Source organism: Plectropomus leopardus, chromosome 17 (genome assembly GCF_008729295.1).
Source record: "Plectropomus leopardus isolate mb chromosome 17, YSFRI_Pleo_2.0, whole genome shotgun sequence".
NCBI classification, from domain to species: domain Eukaryota; kingdom Metazoa; phylum Chordata; class Actinopteri; order Perciformes; family Serranidae; genus Plectropomus; species Plectropomus leopardus.
The window spans coordinates 6,284,905-6,297,784 of NC_056479.1; the positions used below are offsets into that span (position 1 = coordinate 6,284,905).

Genomic DNA, 12,880 nt, shown 5'->3' on the forward strand with positions numbered 1-12,880 from the left:
ATGAAGAAAGGTGACTCTACAGGGAGGATTAGTGGATACATTTCTCAACCTGGTTTATAAGAGAGGCCGACTCATAAATTGGCTGGCTGTTATTAGTGATAAATTCGTATCGGCACACATGCTAACCAATGAGTAACAAAAAAATAATCAAAGATATGTTTGACGAAATTTGGAAATAGTGCTGCCATCTCATATTATGTTCATCAAAGAGCATCAACAAGTGAACAAGTGAACCTTCAACTGGAAACTGTTCTTAGTTAATTTCTTGAAAAATAATAAAGTTAAAGGGATCTTTAACCAAAACCATTTGATAATGTTGTGTATAAAATATTTATTGTCGGCTTTGTTATCACTTAATTATAAGTCATAGATATCAGTGTCCTATCAGCCTAAAAATATCAATTATCTGTTACACTATAGTTTTAAAAAATTCAGTCAGCACTAAAATGATAAAGATCAGTTGACATTAATCAATAATGATAATAATAATAATAATCTATAAATCTTATGTCACTTTTTTCCAAAAAAATATGCCTAACATTCACTGGTTCCATCTTCTTAAAGGCGATGATTTGCTGATTTGCCCTGTTTGATATTATAAATTGCATATTTTGTGGTTTTGGACTGGTGGCTGAAACAAATAAATAAATTAAATGTAGAGGTTGCTTTGAGGTGTGGGAGGCTGTAATGATTATTCTGACTGTCATTTGATAGATTAAATAAAATAGATTAAAAATACAATAAATATTTATTAAATAAATAATCAATTAATCATGAAAACAATACAGATCTACAACTTATGCGTTGTGTTGTGTTGCTTTTTCACCGGTTTACCCGGGTGTATGAAATGTCTGTCGTCACTGTGCTGCTTTTTATAAATTCTGATAATCTGGTCATATATCTCGCCATGTCCAGGAGCAGTCTCACAGTCCCTCTTCCTTCCTTTCTTGCAGTTCTTGTACTTATACGGATGAAGTTGCATCAAACTAGTAACAGCAGAACGTTACCATGGGAAACACTGGTCTGTTTTTGTAACTTCAGTATAGAGATTGTGATGTTTATCTCGACTTAAGTAATATTTGATGTAGGCAATCACTGGTGACGTGTAACCAATCAGACAGTGCTGTGGGTGGGACATTAAGCAAAGCTTTGGAGTAGCGACTGCAGACAGAGGTACTGCATCAGAGCCAATGTAGCGCATTTTTCAACTAATTTATCCTATCGAAATTAAATTCTTATGTGGTGATGACTGTGATGATTTCGTCACCATGACAGCGTCACGTGACCATGGTATTACATGCAAGTAGTTATCGCCTAAGCCCTAGTCTTACTATGCTCAGAGAGCTATCTTTAGTCAGAAACATCTACCTTTTCACCTTAGATTGCAGCATTCATTCAGTCAGTATTTCTCCTTCAGCGGACCAAAGTACTGATTGCTTCATTGAGCTTCTTATTGATTTTATCTGCTCCTGCCTTGGATTTTTTAGCTGCTCCATTAAAATGTGCCATTGTCCAACTGGGGAAGTTATGCACTTTCTATACAGGCGGGACGATTTGGTCAGCATGAGTGATAAAGCACTACAGTGCTCCATAACACTGAAGGGACGTGATCTTCATCTTGCGTCCCCCTCATCTCGTTAACACTATTGTCAGTAATGGATAATGGCCGGCGCTTCTCTCCCCCACTAATGAACACCAGTATCAGTCTCTAGGTGTTCAGGATTGATGACATGGCCTAATCGTCCCATCTAATTGATACCCCACCATGCAGCACATATATTTCCCTGATTGGGTCACAGGGTGATCCCTGGGATATAACACTCTGGCCAAGCTGCCTAATGAGTATCTCACCTCATTGAGTGATAAGAAGTCATGCCTGGGCTAATGGCAGGGGAAGAGCCTCTTAATCTCATACCTAATGGTGCTCTCAAGCTAGATACAAAATCAATTAAGATGGGCATGTTAACATGTGAGAGTGCATGTGGGACTGTACAGTGATATAAATTGGGTTTGCATATGGTTTCTTTGACTTAAGATGGTCTACATGCAGTTTGCTAACAGCCAATGATTTGTTAATACTGTCCCAGTAAGCGTGGGTGGAATCTTAAAACAGCGTCTACTCGTTTACCTCCTAAACCATGCAGAATTTAGAGGTTTTGTTAATCTGAACAGACATTTCTGCATGACATGCATTTTCTTTGATCAAGTGCCAGGTTTAGTTCCGATAGCTGATCCAAATCTTGTTAAAGACTGATGAAATTCTAGGATTTTCTTTCTCTCCAGGGACAGATATTTTATTTAATGTACCCCTCTCGTGCTCTTTTTATTAGCAGTGTGATAAAGACTCAGGCAGTAGCACTTTTGCCAGTGCTGACTGTTGCTTTAGCTAATTTAAATGACCAATTAACTAAGTAGCTATTTAACTGTAACCTGCACAAAATGCCACATGGAAGTTAGCATCCAGTTCGAATGTTATCACATGATTAAGTGTCTGTGATTAGCAGTTATTATGGGTTAGAAGGGTCCTAAATGCTGTTATCAGGAGGGTTGTAACAATCCATTGTATCAATTCAGTGATCAACAATAAAATATCAGTGATGCAAAAAAAAGAAAAAACTTTGATCCATATCATCATCTTCAGGATACGCCTTTATTTTGAAATCTTGTGTCACTGTCACCACAGTGTCAGGCAGATGGCGGCGAGTCAGAATTTTTGTTGTTTTTTTTTTTATCTAAAAATGGACAAAAGCAAAAGGGATAGTAGTAGCAGCTTCTTTTGTAATAAATTGTTTTAAATCATCATATGACATTGGCTTATATCAGTCACATGCTCTTTAATTAAATTGAATCAAACTTTTGTTGTGGTATACTTTACTTTCTACTTTATTTTTTTACTCAGTTTGATATCATATCGTGTTAAACCTAGTGATTTATACCCCTTGTTGTCAGCATATGAAATGGCAGATTTTATTATTTTTACTTGTCAGAGAAAGTCAGCTGTCGTAATGTTTGTATAAAGAGTGAGACTGTCTGTGGAGGGAGGGTGTTTAGATTGGTGGATGTGTCAAACACAGGACTTTGACCCAGGAGAAATAAAAAGGAGAAATAAAAATTAAAATTAAAAGGTGCATCCTCTGACACATTGATCATGAGTTCCTTAACATAATTTTAAGCCATACTATAATGTTTTCTAAACCTCACCAGGAAGTCTTTTAGCCTAAGCCTAACAACAGTAAACCCTAATGACAGTGCTCTTATGCCACTGGGCATTTCTTGTGCTGATAACGCATTCTGAACATACAAGTAAGTAGAGCAAGACCCTCCAAATGCATATCTATCATGCTGATAATCTCTATTAAAGCCCACTTAATCAAGTGATAATATTCAAAATGAGTGGGCTTAGTTGGTTAATCTCTGCAATCTGGTGTTAGCTAAGGATAATATGTGTCTGGTGAAACAAATACTAGTCTCATACTACAATTGTGTGTGTGATGGTATTTTTTGATAGTTCAACAACACAAGGCAGGGTTTCCCACATATTCATTTATTTGTGGCAGCCTGCCACAGCTGCTGCCAAAAACAGATTTTCTATTTTTGGAGCTGGACCATTTATTAGGAGCACTGTTAAATACATATAATATTTGGTTATTGATTGCATCACACTCTTGGAGCACAGAGTGTACTCTGGGCACAGATGGAGCAGTAGAAAGTCAGGCGCAGAGAAAGTGAAATTTAATTGTTCAATCTGGTAAGTCTTAAATTTTTCTCTGTCCACGGCAGCTGCTCCTCTCATGCATCAGTATAATCTGATCAAAAAATTATATGCTAGGCACAAACTGCTGTTGAGGAAATAAAGAAAAAACACACGGATAGCTCATGATGAATGAAACAAAGGGCCACACACACTGATAAAAGAAAAAAAAAAGGAAGTTATCTGTCATTGTCATTGTCAGCATCATTGTTTCACTGTACCTGCTGTTCTGCTACTCCGTCTGTGACAACAGTACACTCTACGCTCCAAGGGTGTGTTCTAATAAACAACCAGACGGTATGTATTTTTCAATAGTGCGAGAAGATCTATTTGCAGCAGCAGATGTTTTAATTGGTTAAAAAGTGTAGAAATGATATAAGTCCAATACCCTGAAAGTTCTGATATCTGGTATTTTGTGTAGATATCTTGTGAAAAATAATCTAAGTACCTAGACTTCAGCTGTTTGTTTTTCAATGTAAGCTTAACCTAATCACATTTAGTGGGAATACATAATAATCCAATAAAATAAGCGGATTCACCTTACTTGATAAGAAACTATTATACAATGCCTAACTTTAAGTGAGGCAGCCCTTTAAGTTCTGAGCCTGTGTAAGCTCTTCTTGTCTGTTATGTTGGAATGGGACTGTTGTTGAGCAGCAGTATCACTTACGCCTCCGTCTTGTTGGACTGTCGTCGGCAGGGCACAGTGTTGCTGACACATGTACCAGTCACAGGGTCCACTGCCTCCACAATAACAAAAGGCCTCTCTTCGAGGGTGGCCACTGTCAGATGCCTGTAGTCCGACACTGGCTCCAGGTAGGAACCGTACCGTGGCCACACGGGGTATCTCATTTGCAGTATCCCCATCTCGTAGGTCCCCACCTGAAGGAGTCGAGAGAGAAGAGGTGAATCAACATCAGCCAGAGAAAAATCTCTGTACCAAACTCGAGATGGTTACCATACTGCTATATTGCCTCTCATACATCTCTGATGAAAGCAGTGAGGATGAGAGTGAATAACACGGTCTATCTCAACCTCCAATCTTAATACGCTTGTCCCCAATTCTCTAACTGTATACGTTGTTATCGCACGTCCTTGTGATTTGTGCATGTGGACCTGGTGCAGCGAGGAGGGTTTTAGTTTGTCGACAGTTTAGAGGAAATTGATTTTTGGGTCACTGGGGATGTAGAGAGTGCAATTACACATCTAATGCAACGAAAGCAATTCCACTCTCTGCTATATTACCAGTTAGCTCATTTTAATTGGATGTTGTGGGGAAATGAGTGTTCAAGCAAGCTGAATACATAATCAAGATCTGAAATTAAACATTTATTTGAAGAAGCCATGACCTGTTTAGGAGCACATTCCACAAATTTGCCCCCTCTGACTCTCACTGTTTAAATCAGGCTGGGAAATAAACGAATGAAGGTCGTTGTTTTTGGACCCCAATTACCCAAAATACCAACACATCCCACTGATTGTTAACTCTGTGCTGAATCACATGGGGCTATTAACTGCTGCCAGAATTCAGCAAATAAATTCTAAACAGATATTAACATTTGTAGGCATTCACGACAGTAATAAAAGGCAGCTACCGTTGTTTTTTTTTTCTAGCATTTTTCTCAGAAAACATGATCTTTCCAAGGGTTGACCCTGCAGACTTTCTGTTGCAGACAATAATCATAACCTGTTTCTAACTTCCTGTTTTTCATGATTTGGGTGATTTATTAACAAAACAGCACACTGTTCTGAGGTTTTAAAATTAATTTTAGTATCACTTTACTGCACAATTGTTTAAATGTTTTTATCACATGCTTTGGTCTGGTCTGTCCTTTTAATTAGAAAATGTCCAAATTGTATTACTATGATTAATTATACTATAAACAAATGTGTGGGGATTTCCATTTACCAGGCAGTAATTACCAAAAACTAATCAAATCATCAGCTATGAATTAAATAATTCAATTAAATATTCATTTTAATCAATATAAAACACATATGAGGAGGCGGTGGGTTTTTTTAATACTTTTTTTACTTTTATTTTTAAAGTCTCCATTCCCAGACACACCAGCATTAGTTTTCAACTCCAGCTCCGCAGCTCTTCATTTGCTCAATAGCATACTAAAAAGTGTTTTGTATGATCGGTTTTTGTACTTCTTCTTTAGTTGGATTTTTTTTAGTTTTCAAATTTATTTTTCCTGCGTTATTGCACATAATTTAGGACCATATAATATTAATGGAAGTCACTTTTTGAGTCTCATGGAAGTTGAACACTTTGATTATTTTGTATTCAAAACACTGACATTGATGCGAGAGCAGTCATCACACCTTTCTGTGATTGTTGAATGTGTTATAAAACCATGGGCATTAATCTGCTTCTATAACAGCCTCTACTCTTCTGGGAAGGCTTTCCACAAGATTTTGGGAACCAGGCTGCAGGGATTTTCTCTTATTCTGTCAAGAGAGCATTACTGAGGTCCAACACGAGTGCTGAGCGATATGACCTGGCTTGGATTCTGCGTTTCAGTTCATCCCAAAGGCTGTTGGATGGGGTTCAGGTCAGAGTCAAAGTCATTACAGCAAATTGGGAAAACTTTTTATTTATGGACCTGGCTTTGTACATAGAGAAATCCCTATGTTAAGACAGTCCGTGAACACAGTGCCATCGGAGCTCTACATTTGTTTTGGGTTTTTTTTCCCTCAGGAGCAGTTTGTGGCTCATGGGTTGGATCTGTTGATCCGCTCAGAGCTGATCAGACCAAACTGATAAATGAGAAGCTACATAGGAGCAGCTACTGTGAGTGAATGCAAACTTTTAGACCCAGCAGAATGAACTTTTAAGTTTCACTTTCACCGTGCCTGACGTTCTACTGCACCGACTCGGTGATAGTGTGCTCTGCACTCCTCGAGTGTGGTGCAATCAATAACCAAACAGTACATGTATTTAACAACACTCCTAATGAACAGCCCAACTTAAAAAGAAGAAAACCTGTTTGTGGCAGCAGATTTTTTAATTGTGGTAGGCCACCACAAATAGATTAATGTGGTGGAAACTCAGTATCCATTCATCATTCATACAACCTCAACCCAAACAGGTCAGAAAGCTGTATTGGATACAAAAGTGACTTAAAGGGATATTTCGGATCTTTTGAAGTGGGGTTGTATAAGGTACTTTATAGTCAGTGTATCATATACAGTGGATGTTGGTCAGCAAGCCCCCATTTAGGGGAAGCATGCAGAGTTAATGTAAAATAATTATAATAATAAAAAAAGTCCCATTACAAAAAAGAAAATCAATTTTAATTTAAGTGTACCCTATAATAATTATATTATGACAGCTTTACCTGTCTGTCCGACAGTCGGTTCTGGTAGGGAGTCAGATGGCTTCATTTCGCCATCTACTGTACTTGCAAAGCCACCAGACTCTATTGAAATAAATGTTAGTTTTAGCTGGCGCAACACAGGAGTCACACAAAATATGAACAAATTAGCAGTCGACCAGCAGCTCCTGTGTTTACAAATGTTAAATAACAAATTTTCTTAACTGAGTCTGGTTCTAAAGAGAGCTATAAAACAACTTAAATTCCCTGTCCCACACTTAAACTGTTATTGTATTATTGTTTTTTTTTTAGGTGGCTAAAATATATTTTGCTTCTGCCTCTGTCCACAGCATTATGTAAGCTTCTGTGCGTCTCCAAACTGGGGGCATACTGCCCACCTCTACTGTATGTAATACATTGACTAACGATAAGTAACTCATACAACCGCACTTTAAAAGATCCAACCTATCCTTTTAATGTACTACATGGACTCTGTAGTCTTAAAAGGTCCAATATACCTTCTTTTCTGTTACTGGGGATACAATAAATATTAACTGTAGAATATATATTTTTCCCTTTTTCAGTAACCCTGTATCAGCTCAGTCATTCCCATAAAAAATCTATAGGTTTGACAGGACACTTAATCTGCACTGTTTACCATTTGGGGGTGGATGTGACACAGCGGGATAAAAGGTGAGGAGAGTGGTTTCCTCAACTTTGTCTTATTTGCTGTAGTTGGATTAATTGCACTTTTTACAATTAACTTCTGATAGCGAGGTAGAGTATTTTTTTACACAAACACTCGACTCTGCAGCTGTAAATGTCATTAACTTCCTAGAGGGCTAAACAGTCTGAACAAAATGTTTTTCCTCCTTCATAATCTCTGCTGTTTATGCAAGAAGGGGGACAATCCTGTCTGATCACACCAGTCAGCACAGCCTGGTAAAATGAAATGAAAAAAAAATGAAAAGAGGTGGGAAATGGTGCAAATATACCAATTCTCTCTGGACTCTACAGTTATTCCTTTCTCCTGCCAGTCCTATTGATTAGTCCTGCTGTTTATGTATTGCTCCACTCATGGGCTTTCAGTCAAGTAAATCAGAATTTCAGATTTCAGTAAAGTATTCTGACATGAAAGGCATCATGTCCCTGTGGCTGCTCAGACCGTGAAGATCTTCATTGTTCATTCATCTCAGATAACACTAAAAAAACTTTAGTTTTACGCAGTGATGTCACGACAAGGAGAGGAAAACATTATTGTAGAGATTATTCAGATTACCTGTTTGGAAAATGAAATACACAATGACTGTCAATCCAGTAGCATAGTTGGTATATTATAAAAAAATCCATTGGGAAAATACTTCAATTCGATTTTTTATTTGGTTTACAAACCAGCCAGCGAGACTGTAATTTCAGGGTTTGTGCTTGTCACAGATATACAGCCAGAAAACGGCAGCTTTTCAGTCCCGTATATCACCCTGCCAGATAACAGCAATGACAAGAACACTTCCAGTCCTCCTCCTGGGCTTCTCCTCTCTGTCGTTACTCTCTTTTGTCATGCTCTCCCTCCATCTTCCCAAGTTACCTTGACTTTTAGATCTGGGAAGGAGTCAGTGAACCAGTTGAACAATGACTCCTGGGAAGTAGCAAATTACAGCAGCTGCATTTGATAAGAGTGTTGGAGTGATTTAAGTTTAATAAATACAAAAGGTGAGGAGTGTAATGCAAGCTATTGGTCTACACAGTGTCAAGCTGAAGCTGGTTATACATAGGTAATGTATGAATGTAACTGAGGCTGTCCTGCAAATGAATACAATAAGAAGACTGGCAAAAAGGCAATCAAAAGATGGAATTGATTTTCAGCTCTCAGAAAAAAAAGATGCCAGAGGCAACAGAAAGTGAAGCACAAAAAAAGTATCGCCTCACACTAAGGTTTTTTTTTTCTGAAATGAGCACAATGTTGTGCTCTGAGGGAGTGAGAAAAATATTTTTCCCTCCCACAAAAGGTTTATTCAAAGGTCAGCACGGTGGAAGTCTTGGAGTCTAGAGGTGAATGAGAGGACTTGTTTACCTTCAACTTTGGCCTTAAGTTCAAACTCATTTTTTCTGATAAAACATGACCAAACTGTTTGGTTACAAGACTTGGGTGAAACGTTATTACAGTATATCAGGATATCTAGAAATCCTGAAGTAATGTTTTTCAACACCATAATAAATATAAGTGCTCCTTTTTTTTTTTTTTTTTTTATCAAACTCATTGTATGTAGGTGATAGCACATGCCACAAGAACTCAGTCTCCAGTCTCTACTGGTGGAACATGCAGCTGGGCTAAAAGACACCAAGACACATAATGGTAAAGGGAGAAGATACAGGACTGTAAACAGCCGGTGGCCAGCAGAAAGAGACCGTGGGGAAATAATGGCACATTTTTACATCTGACTTGGTGAATTAAGGATTTATTTTGGCCAGTGCGGGGCTGGTAATTATTGGAACAGTGGACTAACTAGAGTGGACTAACTAGAGCACTAACAAGAGTAACACAAACAATTTGGTTTGTTTTTTTTAGTTTTTTTAGTATCTCTCTAGTCTGAATGTAATGTGTTTTATGATGAGTTCTTCTGTGACTAAGAAAAAGTGGAAATCACAAGGTGCACAGTTGTATTTTTCAATTTAATAAGAAAAATAGGTGTGAGAATACTACTTTACTGAACACGTGTTCTATTGTCATATACCGTATACCCCAAATTTTAGGGGGGTCATGTAATCTTTAATTTACATGACCCCCCCCCCCCCCCCCCCCCCCCCCCCCTTGAAGTCTTTTACAGTCTGGTGCTTCTTTACACGTCTGCAGTGTTTCCAGGGCCAACTTTTGTGTTTGTCTTTGATAGCTCAGAGGACAAATTTTTTTAACATGGTTAAAAACCTCCCTAATCAACTGGTAATGTTGCAGAGGAGAACAATGCTCTTCAACATGAGCATCCAACAGTAGGACTGAAGTCCCAAAGAAAAGTGAAAGACAGCTGCTTTTGTCTGTGTTAGATAAACAGCTCATCAGGAATACAAAAGAAAAGAAAAAGGAAAGCTTCAATTTGAAGGTGATCAGTCTTTGTTACCCACAACCTGTTCTTGCATTTACTAGCTGACTGATGTATTTAAGATTGTCTCCATTGTAGCAGAAGCCATGCAATTATGCTATTTCATGCAGTGCATCCACAAGTACAGTGCAGAATTGTTGGCAGGCAAATGTCATGTTTTTCCTCTGATACATATGAAATGAATAAGACTGATAGACCAGGAAAGAGTAACGCACTTGTGTTAAAGTCCAACACCGCCCCCAAATCCCAAAAGTTCAAAATTCAATCTGGTTAGAGCTGCAATGATTTAATTTTTGGATTAGCTAAGCATTTTAAAAGCAACTAAAACTAATGCTGATTGCAGTTTATTTAGAGAAGAGACTGTAACAAGTGGCAACTTTATATTTCCTTTGAACACAGAGGTTTATTTTTAAAAGACAGTGTGCATGTAAGGAGAGGTAAGGGACACAGCGATCTTGCAGCATCCAAAACTGATGCTAGAGGGTTCCTATAGTGTTATAGTACAATACATAGGACCACTGAACAAGCAAATGCATTGCATCTACAAAATCACATATGCAACTCCTGATTTATAAACTAATATCTTCTGCAGCACTCTTAGAAGTGAATGCAGTTACTTGATGTGTTGAACTAATAAGTAGCATCTTTCATTTCAATAACAGTATTTCTCTGCTAGTAAAATCAATTAAGTAGTGTAGGCTGTTAGCCAGCTAACTATTTGATAAAGGTATATTATTTCATTAATACTGTTTAGCTTCTGTCAGTGGACAGTTTTTTGTTGACTCGCTGAATGAATGCAGCTGCTCAGTGATCTCAATGCTCCTCAGTGAAGAGCACAGGTAGCTGCCACATTGCAAAGTCATCCAAAAACAACAGTGGGTGAGCAGCTTTGTTGAAACAGCAACGTTTGGGAATGGCAGAGAAGAGAGTGAATGTTTTTTGACTGGAAGTGAGAGTGACATGATGTTTAAACAGGACAAAAACTGATCCACTGTCTTTTCTGCCATTTTGGAAAGTCATCTAAATGATAGCTTTAGTGACCTTGTGTTCGGTATCCTTAACAATGACTGCTCATTCTAAATAATAGTGATGTTTTCTTATAAGAAAGTGTAAATGTCAATCACATCACAATCTGTTGTGTTGGTCTGTCTGATTCTGCATAAAATCATATTTTACAGCATTTTGAGGGACCTGCATAACATTGACTGCCCAGTGATTATTTTATTGCAAATATTCTACCTATATCATTGGACCAGCTGCTGTATTTACTCATACATATAATGGTTCCTGTCTGCTTTCTTACCCAAATAGCCCCACATTAGCTCAGACCCTGATAACATATTGGAAATTAATAGGAAATAGCCTCCAACAGCATAAATATAGCATAATTAGGTTTGAAATGCTTGCAGCTGTTTACTACAGGTGTGACGTTTAAACACCTCTTATTCACCTGGAGGAGGAAGTGATCTCCCTCTAGTGTCGTGTCCACATAACATGCACCCCCTGTGGTTAAATTAATGTTTCGATCTCCAAACAAGTCAATGAGGTGACACTTTGCAAGAGAGTCACCAGAAAAAAAGTGTGTGCGTGGGTTTTCTCTTAATATCTCTCTGAAGAGATGGAGGTGTAGGAGTAAGTGAGAAAGGTGTATGTGAAATGTAGCGCTGTGTGTGGGATTAGGAAATGATCCTTCATTAAGTAGTTCATTGGTATCATTGAAGCTTTGACTCTTCTAACTAGTCTTTACAAAGAGAGCAGCGATGTATGAAATCACTCTGCCTTTAGCATGCAGAGGGAGACGTCAGCGTGAGACACAACAGAACTGCAGAGCAACTCTTCTATTTTCTCATTCTACAAGTAACACATTCTGTAGCACAAAAATACATTTTGTGGGTACACAAAAACATTCTCTGACGTGAAATATGAGTCATTATATTGTGAAAAGCTCACCTTGTCCCATTGTCTCTCTCTGTCCAAAGTGATAATTATCATGGCTGGATTCACCAGGTAACCGTTACTGTTGAAGGAGAAGTCATTGTGTTCCCAGGTTACATTCAACATGTGCCTGCAGAGGAAAAAGCACCCACAGAAAAAGCTCATCAGTCACTTAAACTTAAAAAAATTACATCATTTTATCACTTTAGAATTTTAAGGTTGGTGTACCAACACAAATTTGCAGGCAGAACTGGGTTACGCATTACATGCATTGACTGACATCCAATTCCTGCCATCCAGCTGTTAGCACCTGGTTCAGAAGGAAACACTAACATTGTTGGACTCCTTGTCAGATTTTGATAAGGAAGGATTTTGAAGCAAGAGGAGGGAAGAGGGACTGCAGTGTGTGTGAATGTTTTGACCTAAAATGAGGTGCAGAGCTGTTTGGGTGTTTGTGTTTTGTGTATGTTTTTTTTGTGTAGAGACAAGGAGAGACGTAGAAGTGGAAAAATGATAGTAAATGAATATTAAATTAATCATTTGGAATGAGAAAACCTGTATTGGTTGTTTATTTTCAAAGCAAGACCCAACAAAAGCTAAACAAACATTAGTTACAAAGTGCAATGTCAGGATGGCGGCTGGTAAAGAATACAAGTGGCTGGTAGAATTTAGAATCCATCAGACACTTTGGCTGGTTGATGAAAAAGTTAATTTCCAACACTGTTGAATTATACATTTGATAAACATAATTCAATTTGATCATAACTGTTTGTTGCCTA

The 12,880-nt window shown here is 38.0% G+C and overlaps 1 protein-coding gene across 1 annotated transcript in view; it reads right to left on the reverse strand.

The window, feature by feature from the left end:
- grin2ca (glutamate receptor, ionotropic, N-methyl D-aspartate 2Ca) overlaps positions 1-12,880 on the reverse strand; it is an 85,057-nt gene that overhangs the window by 22,828 nt on the left and 49,349 nt on the right. The window contains exons 4-5 of the mRNA XM_042505857.1: positions 12,117-12,231; positions 4,422-4,633 (exon numbers count right to left, since the gene is read on the reverse strand). Of these exons, the coding sequence (XP_042361791.1) occupies positions 4,422-4,633; positions 12,117-12,231 (327 nt within the window). The remainder of the gene's footprint in view (positions 1-4,421; positions 4,634-12,116; positions 12,232-12,880) is intronic.